Source organism: Streptopelia decaocto, assembly GCF_964273445.1.
Source record: "Streptopelia decaocto genome assembly, chromosome: Z".
NCBI lineage: Eukaryota > Metazoa > Chordata > Aves > Columbiformes > Columbidae > Streptopelia > Streptopelia decaocto.
Genome location: NC_138657.1, coordinates 33826566 through 33848632, shown reverse-complemented (window position 1 = coordinate 33848632; position 22067 = coordinate 33826566). Strand labels below are relative to the sequence as shown.

Genomic DNA, 22067 nt, shown 5'->3' with positions numbered 1-22067 from the left:
AAGCATTACAAATTTCATTACAAGTCAAGTACCAGCCAGGTGTACTTGCAGTTCAAATTTTTGTTTGAAGGTTGTACTACTGAACAGCCTTTCACTCTCATTTGCAGTGATTCACACTGTAAGAAATGAGATTTTAAAACCAGTAAATTACCAAGGAAAACCTAATTCTTCTTGCATCTGAACATATCATAAGAAAGCAAGCACACAACTGACAGATCAGTAAATAATAGCTATGAATATACTTTCATGTAAGACAACCAAGTAACCAAATCAAACCCCTTGTCTCCTCAACAGTGCGTTATTTCCACGACAGACCAAGTAATACAAATGCACATTAGCTTCTACAATCCTGTATTCAGATGGCCCAACACAATTTCTTCCTTCTGTTTCATTAGAACTATCTTTAAAACTCCACAAAGATTTGCTCTTGAAAATGGGATAATAATTTTCCTAGACATGTAAAACCTGGAGCCAGGAATACCAGAAAATGGCAAGTGCTGGAAATTGCTTGACACATCAGACACATCCTCATAGTTAATAAATGCCTTTCAGTCCCCCAAAGTTTCAGATTTTCTTTCTTGTCTTGAAGGCAGAGGCTGGTAACTAAATCCTAGTTATGTGAAAAGGTTGCACTATCACAACAACATACTTTAGAAACTTTGTAGAGATTATACAGGCAGAAGGAAAACTTCCCAGATTTTAAAGCTGTATTTATACAGTCCTCACATAAACCTTTGTTTGGCAGCTGCTACCATGGAAAACAATCTAGTGTAGAACTGCACCAGACTGGTAGCAGAAAAATCAACCGCTACTTCATGGCTGTGCTTAAAAGACAAACTATCATTTACTTAAAAAAAAATAGCCTATCGAATAAAGTGTGTGGTTTACTTTTTTTTTTTTATTATTATCTCCCCCCCCCCCCCTCAGAAAAACACCACAGGGTAGAACTATGAAAAAACAAACCAAACGAAAATAAAACAAAACAAACCCAAACCAAAACAAAAAAACAGACAGGTAAAAGAAAGCCATACCCCTCACATGTGCAAAAAAGGGCATAACTGTGAAAAATAGGAAGAAAAACTATAGAAGAGTATAAATGCAGTACAGCAGCAATGATCAGGACAATTATGGTGCCAAAAAGAAAAGTTATTGAAAATAGGACCCAAAACCTATTACAATTCTGACCTTATGATAGACTATCATTATTTGCAGAATAGTGATGAAAGAATTGTTATTAACTATTTTTCACAATGTTCAGGTTATGATGCACACTAGTTAAGCTAAAAGTTTTTAAAAATACTTTCTGCAATCCCTCAAAACGTATCATACAGTTGTGAATTTCATCTTCAGATGCTGCAGGAACCAAGACTGCACGTTATCTTAAAGTGGATGAGAAATTCAAAATGGTTAAGTTCACTTGTAGTTGAACTGCAGGTATAACCTGCACCTAAAAGTCCTTGAATTGCCAGCTAAAAGAAATCTAGAGGGCATGTGAAGAAAGCGTTGTTCTATGCTTACACTATTTTATTGCACCCTTTTCTTATGCACCATGGGTGGAAAGAATGAGATTTGGGAGATTACTGTCTGATCTAATGCCAGTGAGGTCAGCTTCATATTGGTAGATATCACCAGAACTCACTGACAGAGCACTTGGAAGAATTGCCTTCTAACCATGAGAACCATTTCCAAAAGTCTCAGCAGTTCACTGCTAGTTAGTAAAGAAGAGCTCAGAAGACTCATCCATATTGCTAATTCTATCACATCCTCAACTACTGAAGAACTGCCCTGTTTCATCCTCTTGGCTCCTTACTCTGCCACACACCTTCTGAAGATGTAACAGTTCAAAATCTCCTCGATGGCCTTTGAATGCCAGTAGGCTGATTTCTCCTTTTCTTTAAATGAGTAACTAAATAACTAAATCAGTGACAAAGTATGCATTAGTAACTGATAGTGTATTGCAACATCTCAGAATAGCATCAGCATGTATTATTACATTGTCATTCATAACCTACTTGTTTCTGGTAAACTACTATGCTCTCCTTCTCTGTGTCATTCTCAGACAAGTCAGTAAGCAGCACAAAAATCATCTTGGTTTGGTACAAAAACCCCTCCACTAAATAAATCATTGACGTGGGCTAAATGAACATAAAACTAAGCTGGATGCTTGAGTTAAATGCCTCAAAATCATGTCACTTAGGATCAAAACTTCTTATGAGCCATAAAAGCCTTTATGCTCGCAAATTTACAGCCTATTTAGATATTTAAATAAGTGTATATCACCACAACAATAAAGACAAATCTAGCCACCCTCAAGTACAAAAGGCAACCCACCTCTGTTAGTCTTCCCATCATACACTCCTTTCTCTGAGCGGTTGAAAGAGAACAAGAGAAATTAAGTTTTAACCAACTCTACCTGCCCCTAGACAAAAAAATGTTTTTCTTTGGCCTCTATGAAGGTAGACAAGAATGGACAATGATGAGCTGGTGGAAGGGATTAGAGCAGTTTTACATCAGGTGTTGTCTCTGGGAAACAGTTAACACGGTTAGCAATGGTTAACTATGTTAATTGTAGAAAATAAGCCTGCCAAACAAATTGCTTTCGATTGATGCACCTTTATATGACTTTACACTTAAAATACAACCGGAACATTTTAGTGAGTTGCCCACTTACCCAGCTTAGATTTCTCCCACCAGAGATGTAGCCAGATATGATATCTCGTTGTTTGACACTAAGTCCACTTTTGCCTGGAACATTACCTCTGTTTTCACACAACTACTCACCAATGCTCAGCTGCTACTATTTAAAAATGTTGTAGAGGGAAAAATACATGCCATGAATGTGTAGGATAAGCAGGTATCCTTCACAAACAAATAGCAGCCTTCTTACACAAGTACTTCAGAATATTCTTTGGTTTAGAAAGGTAAAAAATCCTTTTCAAAACTACAGTTGCAGGGAATGCAAGATCAGGCATATAAGATAATATATAAAATATTATTTCCAGGCTAACTGATCAGTAAGCATGCTTTGCATTTTTTTATTGGCCTGGTGACAATGCATGAACTCCGTGCCAGAGAACAGAGGTCTTACAGTACTCATGGCTAATTTCTGGTTCTCAACTGCTTCTGTTTGAATTTCAGAAAGAATTTCAAAATTGTATTCAAGGATAAGTTCACATTAACAGTCAAAACAATGTTCAAAACTCTATTTGTGGGGGACTCTTTCCTACCACCCTCCTGAAAGAAATAAATGCCTGACTCTACACACATATACAGACTGAATATTATTCCACTTGATTTCCAAGAACAAAGTGAGTGGAATAATACAAATAAGCTTCTATAACAGTACTTCCATTTACAGAGACCTATGCTTTAGTAAAAATATTCATGACTTACTTGTGGGAAGTCCTTTTCTTCATCATGCTGGCAGACACTCCTGCATGACCTACAACATAAACGATATATGGAATTATTGAAAAATAAAGCATGTATGCAATGCCAAAAAAGCCATCTTATACAAGTCTTCCTTCTGAATGTTAAAATCTAAAGAATCCAAACACTTTGTGTTATGTCTGATCAATGAACTGCTGTAGCGGTAGAAGGCTCTGCAGAGACTGGCACAGGTTACAGGCTCCAGAAGCTCCGGGATAAACAGAAGGAGCAACCACCCTTAACTATTAAAAAGAAAGCTGAACTTAACAGGTACCTGTGTGGTCTTTGTTCTAGGAAAATGGCATAACAATTGAGATGATCAATCAGCTGCAACAGTTAATTGAATCAACTGGCTGTGTACTATTCATCCTTGAATTAATCAAACGGTTGCAAATACATGTCTTCCTGAGTTAGCCAGACCATCACTGGGGAAGTATATACATATCTCAGCCGAATAGAGCATATAAAAACCAAACAATGAACAAAAGAGCTTGAGAAGAGCAACAGGCTTAAACTGGCTTCAACCCATGTATTCCCTCCCAGTAACTGGGGACACTTTGTGATGGCAAGCACATTATAAAGACCAGTAAAAAGAATCACATTTGTATGGAGATGCAATTGTATATTACAATTATTGTATTCTGTTAAGTACTGATGCTTTTACGGTTTGCAACATTCTGCTAAATCAAAAACTAGTAAAATGTCAAAAAAACTTTTAAAAAAAGGTATTAAAACATTAAACCCTCCCTAAAGGCAACACATGAGAGAACCTGGTCACAAGAGTGGTGGACTCTTAACACTAACTGGCATCATGGCCATGATAATCTGTAATATGACAGTGAGTGTTATTTACTAAGAATTCAATCATACCAGGAATTCTGATTTAGCACTTTAGCCATAAATAACAGCTTGAGGTGACTTGCACTGTAAGGAAGGGTAGTGAAAAGACTGTTTAGAGTCGCTGTTGTAAGTACAAATAAAGGGTGGAAAAAAACTAGGTGATAAATTTGAAAAAGAGGAATGGGGACATCCTAAGTGAGATTTTTAATAGAGGGAAGAACATTGCACTGATCCCAGTGATATTTTGGCATGAATATGAAAAACGGAAAATTTCTAGTAAGTTAGAGAGAGGAAAGGGGAAAGCAGGCTTATGCTGGTTGTTAGAAAGCTTGTCCTGAGCAGTAGCAAAGAAGTCACCAGAGGAGATATGCAAGAACAAGGTCATAGAAAAAAACTTACAAAGGTCATACGATGTACACAGCTAGAATAATCTAAATAACTTCTCAGAATGGAAACTGCAGCCCCAGATCATATCCAATGTCCACATGTGCAGTGATCATTTACCAAGGTCAACTCAAAACAGATCCTGTTAAAGTGATGGCTGCTATGTGTGCTGGGGATGATCAATGGTCAGAGCATGCATGCCTTGATCCTAATTCTCCCACTCCTCAAATGGTACTGGTTTTGGCTAGTATAAAGCTTAATACCTTCACAGTAGCTTGTATGTGGCTATATTTCGGATTTGTGCTGAAAATGGCATAACACAGGAATGTTTTTGTGTACTGCTGAGCAGGGCTTACAGAGTATGAAGGCCTCTTCTGCTCCTCAGACTGCCCCACCAGCAAGAAGCTCGAGGGTGTGCAAGTACAGAAGGGACAAAGCCAGGACAGCTGACCCCAACTGATCAAAGGGGTATTCCATACCATATGATGTCATGCACAGCAACAAAACTGGGGAGAGGTTGGCAAGGGGACTGGTGCTGGGGGACTGGCTGGGCATCAGTCAGGTAGTGGTGAGCAATTCTTCTCACTTGTATCACTTATCTTTCTGGGGTTTATTTTCCTTTTTTTTTTCCTTCCCTCTTTTCTTTACAATTTATTTTTACACCTTTTTAATTATTAAACTGGTTTTATCTTAACCAATGAGGCTTCCCTAGGTTTACCTTTTGATTCTGACCCCATCCTACCTCAGCGGGGGGGAGGCAAGGGGGGCAGTGAGCAAGTGGCTGTGTGGTACTTAGTGGCCAGCTAGTGTTAAACAATGTAACTTTAGAGCAATTTCTCCATTATAAAAATTAAAGCAAATACCATAGGAATCCCTTTGTGGGAGGTTTTACCTTCTTGGAATTAGTTAATTTCTCTCAAAACTAAAATTCTAGCTAAACCAGGAGATATGGACCTAGAACGAAGGATCTGTTTATGGGGAAATAGAGCAAATCAGGTTACTCTCACCATGGAGGAGACTCAAGGTTTAGTACTGAGGTCTGGGGATTATTCTACAAGCCCTGCACTGCAACAGGCAGACTTACTGCGGAGCTGTGCTGTCTCCAGGGCCAGGCAGCTCCCTGCCGGCCACCAGGGAGGGATGGGGCAATGGAGATGGAGGTGGGATAATACTCAAGAGCTGCAGATTGCCATGCTGAAATCTGCCACCTCCAGGGAGCTATTGTGCAGAAAAGCTTGGTCAGCCATGGGCCAACCATGCAGGTTGTCCCAGGGCTCAGTACAAAAGGCAGTGATGTGACTCACACCACCAAGAGGCCACTGTCCCAATACCAACTGCTGGATTGCAACTGTGTTGCAATTTCTGTATGTTGCTCTGCTAAATCAGAATGCCATGTAGTGTCAAATCTCTTCAGTTAGTATTAAAATCTTAAACCTTCCTTGTCTGCAATATGTAAAAGAACCTGGTCAGAGCACTAGACTGACACATGTAACTCTAGTGTCTTATGTATGTAGAAACATGCTCAAAATTTCAACTACGGATGCTTAAATTAACACCCACAGAGGAATACCTGAGTTTCTCCATAGGTCTAACAAAGCAACTCCTCAAAATTTAACAGTGTGCAGGTTCCAAGCATAGCTTTGGAACATACATTTCAAAACCTTTAATGACAATAGTGGCACCACAAAAGACAGGCAAGCACCATTAACCTTCAAAGTGTTAATAAATATTTTATTATCTGCATTTTCATGTTAAAAATTAAAGAGAATATATATACAAAGTTACAGAAATGACAATTAAAATAATACTACATCTTATGTTAAAACACTCAAGGTTGTATCAAATCCGCAGGAACCTATATTTCCAGATATAACGATAAGTGAAATGTTTGGGATTCAAAAATTAAGCCTTACGCACCGATTAGTACTGTGAAGATATTATTTGCAATTTTTGACTGTTATAAACTGCATGTCTATAAGAACAATTAACTGGAAATTAAAAAACAATATCAGAAAAAACTTGATTAGAAACCCAGAAGACTCTGGGACTAGATTACAACCATTAAACAAGCTTTCTGATCACACTGTCAGATATCTCTTCTGTATATGAGGTGGCTGTGTTTTACTAATCTGTAATACAATAAAACATGTTTTGTTAAAAATATGGTGGTGTTTTATTAAATACAAAACACTTCAATCTGTCCATATAAAGGAAGACCAGTTCTCTTTTAGTGATTTTTTTTTTTCAGCTAAGTTCTTCTAGGTGGCTGTACTTTTCTGAGTTTTTGCCTGCGTATTTTTTTCCTAGGATGCTGTACTCGGTGTTGATAAGAAACCAATGGAATGCTGAAGAAGCTCATGTTTAGATTTATTACTATGGTAGCCAAGAAAGACTGATAAGTTTTCCCATGTTCCATTGTGAGAGGGGCGTGTTTGAGGAGGGGTGGATGGAACAGGTGACTAGAACTGACCAGCTGAGGATCAATTAAGTATTCCATCCCATAATTGTCATATCCCCTATATAAGAGGGTGATCACGAGGGTCACTCTCTCTTCGACCATGGCCGGCATCTAGAGAGGACCCTGCCTGTCTGCCTGTGATCTACAGGCCTCAGGCCCTGCATCCCTGCAAACAGTTTCGGGTTTGCTGTGCAGTCCTGCCCATGACTTCCGGGGTCCTGAGCTGCAGCTGCTGGAGCCGCCAGCTCTGCACACCCAGCTCCTGCTGCTGGAGTGACGCCAGCTCCACATCGGGCACTCAAGATTGGTTTTGTATATTTTGTATATATTCTCTATTTTTTAGTAGCATTAGTAAAACTCTTTAAAACCTTCCAACTTGAAGTCTAAGTCTCTCTCCCTTCTATCTTCCCTATCATCTTTCCGATCTAAAGGAAAGGGGGTGGCGGGAAGTAAGAGGGTAACAGGGAGCATCTGCCACGGTTTATTGCTGCCTTGCCTTAAACCACAACAGATTTAATTGGTGGCCTGTACGGGGAGACAAGACGGTACAGGGAACAAGACTGTACAGAGAGAGAGAGTGTACAGGGGTGAGATAAGAGAAACCATGACAGGTTCTACTGGTGCCGTGACTCAGATTTGCATGACAAATCGTAACAGATTTTATTGCACCAGAGCAGGGTCAGCGTTTTGACTGAGGCGGGCTGAGAGCAGTATCTGACAATTACTGCAAACAGCTTACGAGCTAGTGTAAGTGAGAGAGCATCGGACTTTGATGTACACAGTCTGTTTGAATCCTCTGGTGGGAGGAAACTTTGGGAAATGACAGATTTGTGTGCTTTACAGGTCATAAAGCATACTGTGGTTTGAGTTTGTTTTTAATTTTAAAGGATGGTGTTGCAAATCTATTTGGATCTAATAACGCCTTTTGTGGGGTTAATTCTTCTTGTTAATGTTTTTGTGCAGAACATTACTTTTGGAAGTAGAAATAAACTTGTTATTATAGCTTTGGTCCTGGGTTGTGTTTCACTGATTCATGTGATTTTAGTTAAGTCAATGATGTATTTCTACTCATTGTTACCATAATTCAGGAGTATGCATTTTTGGAATTCTTCAGTAGAAGCAAAAGAAATTAAAGACTTGTGCCTTTTGTTTTTTCAGTTTCAGGAGTGAGATTTTAGGAGAGCTATTTAACTATTCTCTGCCTGTGTCATTAGAGCAAATTACAGATGCTTTTGGGAATTTTGAATATCCCTGGACTTGTGAGTGAAGCTTGTTGGTATTATTGGGTCTCTGAAATGTGTGTCAGTCTTTGCTGGTTATAGAACTGTTTAGGAAGATTGTAGCGATTCTAACTTCTCCGGCAGGATTTGTTGCTTTTAAAGCTACAAGCACCGCAGTCACTGAAACACTTGTGACAGCTAGTGCACCCCCCTCAACAGATTCTGCGGCAGCTCCAGTTCCTGACCTGCATACAGCAGCCACTACAACTGCAACATCAGTTTCTGCATCCTCTTAAACCCACACAACATGTAATGTGGCCATTCAGACTTCAGCAGCATTAGTTGCCCCAAAGAGGAAGCAAAAGAAAGCACAACTGGAATCCATTGTGAAGGAAGACGAAGAAGAGCAGGGAGAGGAATGGGCATGTGAGTTGAAAAAAGAAAGCTCACAAGAGAAAAGCTGCTCCAGTTTCTGGTGGGAGGCTTTCCAGCCCATAGTAGGAGGCATTCTTGTGTCTCCCTACCAGAAACTGTGCAAAGCACCAATTAGTGGGGCCCTGCCTCCAACCAGGTGGAGGAGAGGGACAATGATAACAGAGTTTACTGGACTGTGTGGATTTGGTGGCCTGGTATGTCAGAATCACATGAGTATAAAGCCCTGGTAGACATAGGTGCACAGTGTACAATGATGCCACAGAATCATAAAGGGTCGGTATCTGTCAGTATTGAAGGAGTGACTGGGGGATCTAAGGAATTGACTGTATTAGAGGCTGAAGTGAGCCTAACTGGAAAGGAGTGGGAAAGGCACCCTGTTTTGACTGGCCCAGGTGCTCCATGCATCCTTAGTATAGACTACCTAAGGAGTGGGTATTTTAAAGACCCAAAAGTGTATCGATGGGCCATTGGTATAGCAGCTGTAGAGACTGAGAACATTAAACAGCTACCTATTTTGCCTGGTCTTTCTGATGACCCTTCTGTTGCAGGACTGTGTAAGGTCGAAGAGCAACAGGGGCCCATTGCTACCACAACAGTGCACAGATGACAGTATTGCACCAACCAAGATTCCCTGACTCCCATTCATAAACTGATCAGACAGCTAGAGAGTCAAGGAGTGGTCAGTAAGACTCACTCGCCTTTCAACAGTCCTATATGGCCTGTGCCAAAGCCTAATGGAGAATGGAGACTGACTGTAGATTATCGTGGCCTAAATGAAGTTATGCCACCATTAAGTGCTGCTGTGTGGGACATGTTAGAACTGCAATATGAACTGGAGTCAAAGGCAGCTAAATGGTATGCCACAAATGACATTGCCAATGCATTTTTCTCTCTTACTTTAGCAGCAGAATGTAGGCCACAGTGTGCCTTTACCTGGAGGGGTATCCAGTACACCTAGAATCGACTGCCCCAGGGGTGGAAACACAGCCCTACTATCCGCCATGGACTGATTCAGACTACACTGGAACAAGGTAAAGCTCCAGAACACCTGCAATACATTGATGACATCATCATATACAGCACCAGAAGTCTTCAAGAAAGGTGAGAGAATAATCCAAATTCTTTTGAAAGCTGGTTTTGCCATAAAGAGAGGTAAGGTCAAAGGACCTGTCCAAGAGATTCAGTTTCTGGGAATTAAATGGCAAGATGGGCATCACCAGATACCGGCAGAGGTGATTAACAAAACAACAGCTATGTCCCTGTCAACTAGCCAAGAGGAAACACAAGCTTTTTTAGGTGTTGGGGTCTTCTGGAAAATGCATATTCCAGATTACAGCCACACTGTGCGCCCCCTTTTATCAAGTGACTCAAAAAAAAGTGATTTTCAATGGGGCCTTGAGCAACGACAAGCCTTTGAACAAATTAAACAGGTGATTGTACATGCAGTAGCTCTTGGACCAGTCTGGACAGGACGAGGTATTAAGAATGTGCTCTATACTGCAGCTGGGGACAATGGTCCCACCTGGAGCCTCCAGCAAAAGGCACCAGGTGAGACTTGAGGTCAACCTCTAGGATTTTGGAGTAGAGGATAAAGGCTCAGAGGCCAATTATACTCCAACTGAGAAAGAGATACTGGCAGCATATGAAAGAGTTTGAGCTGCTTCAGAAGTGATTAGTACTGAAGCACAGCTCCTCCTGGCACCCCTATTACCAGTACTGGGCTAGATGTTCAAGAGTAAGGTTTCTTCCACGCATCATGCAACTGAAGTTACATGGAGTAAGTAGATTGCATTAATCACACAGTGGGCTCGAATAGGAAAAGCTAATCACTCGGGGATCTTAGAAGGGATCACAGACTGGCCAGAAGGCAAAGATTTTGGAGTATCCCCTGAAGAAGAGGAGGTGATACATGCTGAGGAAGCCCTGCCATATAATTAATTACCAGAGACTGAAAAGTAGTATGCCCTGTTAACTGATGGATCCTGTTGTCTTGTAGGAAAACAACAAAAGTGGAAATCTGCTGTATGGAGTCCTACACAACAAGTGACAGAGACTGATGAGGTATGAGGTGAATCAAGCCAGTTTGCAGAGGTAAAAGCCATACAGTTGGCATTTAACATTGCTGAAAAAGAAAAGTGGCCAGTACATTATCTCTATACTGACTCATGGATGGTGGCAAATGCCTTGTTAGGGTGGCTAAAGCAGTGGAAGTAAAATAACTGGCAGCACAGAGGCAAGCCTATTTGGGCTGCCCCATTGTGGCAGGACATTGCTGCTCGACTAGAGAACCTGACTGTAAAAGTACCGCATGTGGATGCCCATGTGCCTAAAAGTTGAGCCACTGGGGAACATCAAAACAACCAGCAAGCAGATCAGGCTGCTAAGATTAAAGCAACTGAGGTGGATTTGGACTAGCAACATAAAGGTGAACTACTTCTGGCTCGGTGGGCCCGTGATGCTTCAGAGCCTCAAGGATGGGATGCAACATATAAATGGGCCAGGACCAAGGGGTGGACTTAACCATGGACATTATTTCGCAGGTTATCCATCATTGTGAAACACGTGCTGCAATCAAACAGGCCAAAAGGTTATAGCCTGTGTGATATGGGGGGTGGTGGTTGAAATATAAACATGGGGAGGCTTGGCAGGCTGACTATATTATCACTCCCTAGAACACATCAAGGCAAGAGCTATGTGCTTACAATGGTGGAAGCAACCACGGGATGGCTGGAACCGTATCCTGTGTCTCATGCCATTGCCCGGAATACTATTCTAGGCCTTGAAAAGCAAGTCCTGTGGCGACATGGTACTCCAGAAAGAAATGAGTCAGACAATGGGACTCATTTTAAAAATAGTCTCATAACCAACTGGGCCAAAGAACATGGTATTGAATGAATATATCATATCCTCTATCATGCACCAGCCTCTGGGAAGATTGAGCAATATAATGGTTTGTTAAAACTGCTCTGAAGGCAATGGGAGGCAGAACTTTTAAAATTGGGATAAGAATTTGCCACAAGCCACCTGGTTAGTTAACACCAGGGGATCAATCAATCGAGCTGGCCCTGCTCAGTCAGAGTTTTTACATACAGTAGAAGGGGATAAAGTCCCTGCGGTGCATGGAAGGAACATGTTAGGAAAAGCTGTCTGGATTGTTCCTGCTTTGGGCAAAGGCAAACCCATTAGTGGGACTGTTTTTGCCCAAGGGCCTGGATGTACTTGGTGGGTGATGCTGAAGGATGGTGAAGTCCAATGTGTACCTCAAAGAGATTTGATTCTGGGCAAGAACACTCAATTTCAAACTGTATGAGGGTAATTGCTGCACGACACTAACAGTGTCCCAAAAGTGTCTTTCAGGTTGATGCAGTGGTGGTGATGAACCATGAGCTGACTTCAAGTGGTGTCCAGTAACTTTCCTGAGACTGACATCTCTGACAATTCACGGGCACAAACTGCACCAGATTGCACATCATGTCTCCTGCCTAGAGAGACTTGCACTCATGAACTAGTGATATACATATCTCTCTGTGTGTGTGTGTGTGTGTGTGTGTGTGTACATTTGAAGACAGGCAGAAAGCAGTAGTGATTTGGGTATGACTCAAATGGTAGGGAATAAGGGGTGGAATGTCCCGGTTTTGTTAAAAACAAGACCAGTTCTCTTTTAGTGATTTTTCTTTCAGCCAAGTTCTTCTAGGTGGCTGTACTTTTGAGTTTTTGCCTGCATTTTTTTTTTCTCACGTTCTGTCATGAGAGGGGCATGTTTGAGGAGGGGTGGATGGAACAGGTGACTAGAAGTGAGGATCAGTTAAGTCCTCCAACCCATAATTGTCATACCCTCTATATAAGAGGGTGATCACGAGGGTCACTCTCTCTTCAACCGTGGCCGGGATCTAGAGAGGACCACACCAGCTCCGCACATCCAGCTCCACCACTGCTGAAGTGACACCAACTCCACATCAAGCACTCAAGATTGGTTTTGTATATGTTGTATATATTGTCTATTTATTAGTAGCATTAGTAAAACTCTTTAAAACCTTCCAACTTGAAGTCTAAGTCTCTCCTCCTCCTCTTTTATCTTCCCTATCATCCTCCCGATCTAAAGGAAAAAGGGTAGCGGGAGGTAAGTTGAGGAGATGCAAACTCGTTTTAAAGACATCTCAGGCTACATTATTGAATCGTGTAGCACTTCACTTGGCTAGACAGTTGCAGAAATTGTGGCAACAGTTCACTGAATTATTAACATTTCTGTCCCCTAAAGCAGCTCTGAATAGGGCGATGGAACAGCACAGAATCCTTACATTTAGCATATTCTAATAACAAAGTCAAAATCAGAATGATCTGATAAATCTGCCTGCCTGAATCCTTCTTCAACCAGGAGAACTCCTTCAGCAAGTTTTTCCACTGCTACTGGAAAGCTGCAAGACCTCCATAAGCTACTCATAGGCACAAAGTTCAATAACATTCAGAGTCTGGAGTTGTAGCTAAATGTCACAGTTTAACCTAAGCTAGTGATCTAACCACGACAGCTGCTTACTCACTCCAACCCTCCACACCCAAATAATAGGTGAGAGAATGAGAAGGGAAAAACTTGTGGATTTAGATTAACACAGTTTAACAAAATACTAATATACCACCACTATTACTGTGCACAAAATGGAAATAGAATATAAACCAAAAGATACATAAATCAATTCCTCACAAACTCCACCTGCACCAAGCAGCCAGTCCCAGGATGAGAGAGAACATATCAGTCCCAAACAATTGATCCCTGGGAGGAGGTAAAAGGGTAGAAAGGCCTAGAGGCCACTGCAAAATGGCAAAAGGCCAAACTAAAGGAAGCCCTGAATGGAACTCAAATGAAATGAAGTAGAACTGGAATAGGTCTCCATCGCCCCAACTGGAAAACCCAGCTCTCCTTTAACATGAAAGGTGACACTAATGCTATGGAATACTCTTACTGATCAGCCTGGATGTCAGCCAAGCTCTACCCCATCCATGCCTCCCTTCTTATCTGCCTCGCACCTGCAGACAGAGGCCAGAAAGACCTTGGCTCCCAGATAGCAACTAAGATAACAGTAATAAGCTCTTACATTCTCTTTGTTCCAACTCAAAAATATTGCAAAGTTACTTTTTGAAAAACATTAACTCTACCCAGGGTATCTTCTTGTTCTCAAACTAAATCAAATCATCAACCATTCTAGCTATGAAGAAGGAAGGTTTCTAACTGCATGAAGAAAATTAACTTGCTTTCAGTCAAACCAGCACAGAGAGAGGGAAGTGTTCAAGATGTCAACAGTACCACTTTATTATTTATCACTCAGGACAGCATATTCCTTATTGCTAACAAGATACACTCATATAGTACACCTATAATCCTCACAATCTTCAGTGAAGATTTTGAAATCAGAAGAATTAAAGAAGTCAACTTAAGGAGTTCAAGCTATCTTACTGTTAAATGTGCCTGATGTAGCAGCTGCACTGTTAAACACATACACCCTCCCAAACATACTCCCAAATTTCACTGCCTGATGCCCTTCCGTCACCGAAAAACAAGAATTATGTCCAGTCAAATGGCAGTAACACACCAGAACTGGTTCTAACTGCTTCTTCTCCCACTTGTTACCAATAACATGTAAAACAAAGAAACACTTTAAAAGTAACTGCTAAAACAATTACAGATACTATTTTAAAAAACAAACAAAAAAAATCAAGCAAATACATGTTTTATACATTGGTCTTCAAGTGTGGAACCAGTTTCCCATCTATTACATAACGCTGCAACCCTCCAAATTGCACCAATAAGATGTACACACTTTATCTGTTCACAGCAACACGTGAAAGACCATCTCCCTAACAGGAGCTTACACTAAAGTCCAGTGATGGCACAAGAAGATAGTATGTTCCAACAAGAAAAAAGCACCAGTAATAAAAATATAAAATGTATGCTGAACAGACCCTGTCACACAGATGAATAGCTATTGACCCCAAAGCACCTCTTTAATTATAATCTCTTGCTTGCAAAATACCATCTGACCCATGCCAAAATAAAACATTTATTTCAAGCAGCTAATGCAAGACAGCCTTTGAACGGCTCCAACATAATTCCTTTGAAGTGGTGAAGCCCATCACAACCAATTCACAATAAAAATATTTAGAAATGTTTTTGTTTTAATTTTCCCTACAGGAATTAAGAAATTAATTGGAAATACTAAAATTCTTCTTATGTGTGAGCATATCTTAAATCCCGTGTATTTTGCTTTTTTTTTTTTGTGAGATTAAATGAATTAAACCTACCACAAAATAAAACAGACATAAAAGTTGCAGAGTCTGCAGAAGACTCTTCTTTCTCAACTAAGAATTGCCAATAGCATGTAGTTTCCTTACATATTTATTTGTAAATGCATGACTTTTTAATAAGTCATGCCTATGATGTCATATAGTTATGTCTTAATGACTTACAACATTTTTGAGAGAAAATAACATTTTTATTCACTTTTTAAACATACACATATATTGCTGAACTTCACATAATCATTATGGAATCTAACACCAGTAATGTGGCTTAAATTCTCCTGAAATCTCCAGTACTATCTAAACAGTCTAATTAACACTAGTGATTCTCTGTCAAGTGCTTAGTTCAAAGGAGAAAGGCATTTAAAAAATCCCAAGCAATTTAAGGGCAGTTATCCTCATGCAAATCTTTAAAGAGAAAAAAAAAATCTGTGTACAAAGCTTTTTGGGGTCAAGCACAGTTTGGTCACAAGCAGCAATGTGACTTCAAAGATGTTTAATACTAATTAGAGAACCATAAAGAAGAGTTATTACCTTTTATACAGCATTAATGCTATTGACTGAATGGGTTTAAATTAATGTTCTTTACCTACTTGTAACTATGGAAAAACAAGTTCTAACTAGAACACTCCATTAAATCCCGTATTTTAGATAACATTCAGTATGCTCTGTAGAACTAAATTGCCCTGAACATAAAAGCAGAAAAAAAAAATACTGAACAAAAATAAAAGGAAATGGATTAGTATTAATCTTCTTTGTAATAAGCAGTGAAGACTCAGACTTTGATGGGTCTAAGGAAGGAGAAAATATTTATGTTCCAGTCGCTTACATAGGAGCACAGAAACACATTTTTTATAACAGAATGTGAACACAAACTTCAGCTCCCGGTTAAAAGCAAGACAATTAAGCATTTAATTATCACACGGTCTATGTGTTTTTTGAGGCTTGATTAATTCTGCTGATAACAGATCCTTAAGATTCAACAGCAAAACTAGAAACCATGTTTCTGAATACCTCTACTTTACTACAAAGACAGAAAAAGGATTAGACAAAACACACTAAAACAAACTCTCTTTCAGGATGTTGACTCCAAGGGAAGCATGCATGTCACTTCAGCTGGAAGGTTTAGGAGAACAGAATAGGAAGAAGGATGTGAGAAAGCCACTGGCAATGTGTTTATTATTGTCACATCAGACAGTGCCTTCCATTCACCCCAAGAAAATTAGAATCTTCAAAACACCCCAGGATATGTTATTTCTCTGAATATCTCCTGTGTTTACATCAATAAGCAAAAGCTGGATTCTTTTAAGCTATATTTCAGAATCTTCTGTGGGAACAGCAGTAATCCCACAGGAATTTTGCTATATCTGGTGGCTATTTCAGAATTACTTTCAACAATGTAAGAAATATGTCGACATGCTTATTCACACCCAATGTAAATTAAAAGAGTTTGGAGAAAGAGAATTCTTTTAATCAAAGTACACCAGAAGTACAGAGATAAAACTAATTCTGACTCTGTCAGAGGATTTCACTGCAATCTTATGCACATCACATCTAGGTCTGGAGTCTCTTTTCGTAGATCACGAAGACAGTACTGAAACAATTTGCACTTGCTTTTAAATGGAAAAAAACCTACAAAAGCTGGTATATGATTCCATGTCTCCTAGTTCTCTTCTTTACTATGAAATTACTTTGTTTTCAAACCATCCAGTAAAGGCAATACAATTGTTCCTGACCATTAGGCAGTTTGGTGGGATTATATACCTCTGGAAGATAACTGCTAGGAAAGACTCTCAAGGACCATGACTTTCACTTATACAGCATTAAATAGGTGATCACTAAACTCAAAAAGGCCAAATATAAGTGTAAAGACACAGGCAATCACAATTTATTTCACATTCAATAATACTGCACAACGTTAATTTAAAAAAAAGCCCCTTATATTGGAGACAGGCCTACACCAATTAAAGAGATAGGCACACTGCCATGCACAGCAATAGCTGGCTGATCTACTGAAACTATATCCTGGAAAGCAACTCTGTACTTTGCACAAACTCACAGAGGCTGTAGCCACGTACTCTACTGTTGTGAAGAAATAAGTCTAGCTTTCCTTCTTTTCTCCATCTCCCTTTATTTCTCAAGATTTATCTATATTTCCAGATAGTTTTTTGTAACCTGCACATGACCCAAGAGTCTCCTAGAATCCCACAATTTTACAACTAACAGATCAAATATAAAGTTCACAAATTATTTCCATGTTTTTGCCATCTTTTAATAAGGAGGAAAAAGAACAGAATATACTAATGCTGTATTATCTATTCCCAGATGATCAATCATGCTGTAAAGTACAGTAAATCCTGTTTAAAAGTTACTTGTTAGTGTACAAGACTTTCTTTTACAGCTGTTCTAGTGAATCACAGAATAGATCTCTAAAGTTCACCTAACTCAACCTCACTGCTATGGGGAGGGACCTTTCACTGGATTAGGTTGCATGAAGTCCCATCAAGCCTGACCTTGAACACTCTGGGCAACCTCTTCCAATGCCTCATCACAATTTAAAAAAAAAATTATATGTGATCTAAATCTGCCCTCTTTCTGCCTGAAACCCCTTGCCTTGTCACTACAGATTTTGGTAAAAAGTTTCTCTCCATCTTTCTTATAACCCCCACCTTATAAATTGAAGAGTGTAACAAGGTGCCCCCAGAGCCTTCTCCAGGCTGAACATCACAACTCTCTTGGCCTTTCTTCATAGGAGAGGTGTTCCAGCCCTCTGACCATTTTTGTGGCCTTCCTCTGGTCTTGCTCCAACTTGTCCATGTCCCTCTTATGGTGGGGACCCCAGAGCTGAATGCAGTACTCCAGGTGGGGTCTCATGAGAGCAAAGCAGAAGGGGAGAATCACCTCCCTTGACCAGCTGGTCACACCACTTTTGATGCAGCCCAGGATACAGTTAGCTTTCTGGGCTGCAAGTGCACATTGCTGGCTCTTGTCTGATTTTTCATTCACCAGTACCCCCCAGTCTGTATTGATATTGGGGCCTGCCCTAACCCAGGTGAAGGACCTTGCACTTGGTCTTGTTAAATTTCCACACAGGTCCTCCCTTTAAGCCTGCCAAGGTCTCTCTGGATGGTATCCCTTCCCTCCTGTGAATCAACTGCACCTTTCAGCTTGGTGTCATCAGCAAACCTGCTGAAGGTGCACTCAATCCCACCGTTTATGTTATTGATGAAGATACTAAATAGTACTGGTCCCAGTACAGATCGCTGAGGGACACCACTTGTCACTGGTTTTCAGTTGGAGATTGAACTATTGACTAACTCTTCAGATGAAGCCATCCAGCCAACTCCTTATCCATACAACAGTCAATCTATCAATCTATCAAACCCTACAGTTAGGTAGGTAACAAATGTCATACTCATTATTTTCATTACTAAATATTTCAAATAAAGTAATTGCCAAGTTCAGTGATCACTTAACTAGGATAAATCCTTAACATTCCCAAATAGGGGAAAAAAACCCCAACAACCAAACACCTAACCCAAAACATCACCATGACCACTTTAAAAAGTCTATAAAGGGTCACAAGGATCACTGACATATAATTAATTCAAACACAGAGAATATTGCCACAACTGCAGGACTAAGTAATTCCACCCTCTAGGAAATTAACTTTTAACATATAACTAAGGAAGAATATTTCTTCACCTGTTTGTAATCAAATTCTCCTTTTAATAATAAGGGGTAGAGTTGCCACCTAAACCACACTGTCACTTTACCTGGCTGAACTTTTGATAGCTTTCTCTCCTAGAGATACTTAAACAAAAACAACCAAACAACTAACTTGCTATATTCTTAGTTTATATCACACTGCAAGGCCTCTCTTCCAACCATTCATTTTATAAACTCTGATGAACTAAATTACTGCACTTGCTGCTTTTTTCAAAGGAAGAATTTGACCACTATCAGTGAAACTACTGCTGTGATAAACCTGTCTTTCTTGCTCAGTAGCTGCCTTTGAAAGTCCTACGCCTGATCTTCCAACCTTCATTGTAGAGTGGGCTATGCAGTCTTCTAATGGCAGCTGCTTGCTGCACTCTTTCCTAGCGTGTATCCATAATCAAGAACTCAGCAGCACGTAATTCCATACCCACCCTTTCCCCCCACTCCCTCCCCAAACTAGTGAAAGCTATCTAGCCTCAGCCCACCAAATATGATTAGGAAGAAGAACAATGACAGCAAGGATGTCAGCAGCTGTTTTCCTCAAGAATATCATAGCTGCAGGATGAAAGCCAGCGACACCCAAGCCAAGGCTACAACTATGCCATGAGCTGAGGAAGACCAAATGTGTATGAATTACGGGTTGTATTTAAATGACAGTGATAGTACATTAACCAAATGAATACAAGTTAAGGAGTTCTCTGCTAAGATTAAGAAACTTCAGAGAAAAAAAAGACAAAACTCTAACTCTTGTACAGGGATACTGAAAAGCAAAAATGGTATCTAAACTACGTCCATTTTAACACTGATTCTGAATGGTGTCAGTTATAGGACAAACTATAAATGAAATAATGGAAAATGTGACTCTTCAAGAAAGTCTATGAATTCTTTTTTTTTTTTTTTTTTTTTAAAAAAAGAGTCAAAAGAACAAATAGGAAGCAAAAGTTTTCTTTTCAATGTATTTAAGTAAGATGTCCTAGCTTAACTTTTCTGGTTTTCATTAAAACAAACAAACAAACAAAATTCATCCACACAATCATTATTTTAAGTTTCACACCATGACAGTTCAAATAAGTGCTGTACTTTTGTTGTCACCATAATGTCACGTTGAAGGCATTCAGTAAAATTATTCTAAGAGTTGCCTTAAAAACCTAGCATCTGAATTCTTTGAACCTGGGCACAGTGCCCAGCTAATGCTTAGAAGTCAACAAGGCTGAAGTTAAGTATCAGGTCAAAGCCTGATCTCCTTTCTCTTACAATTTTACTCCCACACATATTCTGCTAGTCCCAAGAGGAAGGATGATTCAGTTGACAGAATAAAACTCACTGAAGCAAGTGTTTAAGACTTTGTACCAGGTCTCTCCTTGGAAACCATTTATGAAAAATATTTGCCTTACAAAATATTTACCTTAGAAATCAGGAGACATTTAACCTAATAACAGGCAAACAGAGTTTCAAAAGTTTCAAAAGGGTTTTAGAGAAATTTTCTGTTATCAGTTGCTTCAGATCTCAGTGAATTGGATGAGTATTTGAAAGGACCATAATGGACTATTGCTTGGTTATTTTAAAAGTTAACTGAGCTTACCCACTTATGCATGACAGTTTTAAGACTTTTTCCAAAAAGCATCAATTTGCAATGGTTAGTGACAGAAAATATGCTGCATCACGTGTCTACAAAATCCTTCCCCCCAGAGGTCACTGACTAATGAGCTTTGCTGCATCATGAAAGAGAAGGGCACTTCCCCTCCACTGAAAAACATGAACTAAATTCATAACAGAAAAAAGACTAAATATACAAAACAATTTACATTTAAATAAGTTCAACTAAGAAGCAAATAATTGAATAGAAGAATGAAAAACATATCTGTAACCTTTTCACCCTCAAAATGCTGGCCCTTTCAGTTTATTAGCTCCTATACCATAAGTGAATGTTCTTTTAAGACAGGAATGGTAACATCTTTATAAAAACATTAACATACATATTAAAAATATATATAAAATCTACACAGTCAGAACACTTTTTACCCACTAAAACCAAACAAAACCACCCAGAAAAAACACTTCACCTGCATCAGCTCTGGACCGTTGACCTGGTGATTTTCCAAATGGGGTCTTCATTCATCTGTGTTTAAGTGAGCAGCAAAGCTGCTGGACTAGGGTGAAAATCCAGTTCTTCCCAACTCCCAGGATATCTTCTTACTCTTGGAATAAGACAGCCACTTATTAATCCACCATTCAATCATGAATTTGTCCTTCCTCAAATGTACAAGATGCACTTTCAATTACAGTACTCTGAAAAACAAAATAGGTCAAGTATAAATAGTTTGATTTGAGACTTGGTTAAGATAAAAATATTTTGTTTCATTTTAATGCTTGTTTTCATACTCAACAAGAAGTTGCTTCATATTCCATTACTTTGAAAACACACAGTGAACAGAGGACATATAAGAATACAGCAAAACAAATACTAGAGCTGCTACTTTTCCCTCATATTCAGAGGCATGTTCCATATCACATCAAAGACAACAAAATGGAAAAGAAAGCTTCTTAAAAACCACTGAGCATAGCACAGGGAAAAAAGATAGTAAAATAACTTTGTTTCATGGAAGTTTAAAAAAAGAAGTTTGTTGAATAAATCCAACAAGTAAAATGTAGCAAAACACCGATTCTGCTGCAATGACTACTCAACCCACCAATTTGTTGAGTAAGTCAATGGTTCATAGAAGATCTGCAGAAGTTTTTGGTGATTCTCTACAGCTAAACTCATCAGATTCCTAAAACATTCAGTCATCACATTCCTCTAGATGAGGGAGATAAGCGACAACAACTTCTTGAAGTTCTTTTTAGGATTTTATTACAGAAACTTGTGATCACCCAAAAATTTGAAGAATTACAGGTAAATTTATTTCCAACTAACATTTCTGGGTAGGAAACATCTGGATTAACCCATTAATTAGTGCTGCACACAGCTAAAATAAGTGAGGTCAGATGACCCATTTAATTTCATTTCCGTAAGAAATGTCATTGCTGTAATAATGTTTTCTGTAACCTGTTAATCAGTGCTGGCCTACCCTCTTTTACTTCAGTTTTGGAACCTGCTGCCAATTTTCTTGCAGGGGTTAAAAACAGAAATGCCCCTAACTAGTGACCCAGCTGAGGAAAAAAAAAGCATTCCTTATGCTTCTGCGTCACTGAATAAGGGAATATACATGCCTTGATGTTTGGTAAAACTGTGATGCAGAAAAATGCATTTACATCTAACACTTGCCAATTCTATGCAGTCGCAGCCATTG

The 22067-nt window shown here is 39.4% G+C and overlaps 1 protein-coding gene across 7 annotated transcripts in view; it reads right to left on the bottom strand.

The window, feature by feature from the left end:
- SPIN1 (spindlin 1) overlaps positions 1-22067 on the bottom strand; it is a 60527-nt gene that overhangs the window by 9563 nt on the left and 28897 nt on the right. For all 7 annotated transcript variants that reach the window (XM_082074635.1, XM_082074633.1, XM_082074636.1 and 4 more), the window contains 2 exons: positions 20841-21066; positions 3394-3442 (listed from right to left, as the gene is read on the bottom strand). In XM_082074635.1, the coding sequence (XP_081930761.1) occupies positions 3394-3442; positions 20841-20892 (101 nt within the window). In that variant the 5' untranslated portion in view covers positions 20893-21066. The remainder of the gene's footprint in view (positions 1-3393; positions 3443-20840; positions 21067-22067) is intronic.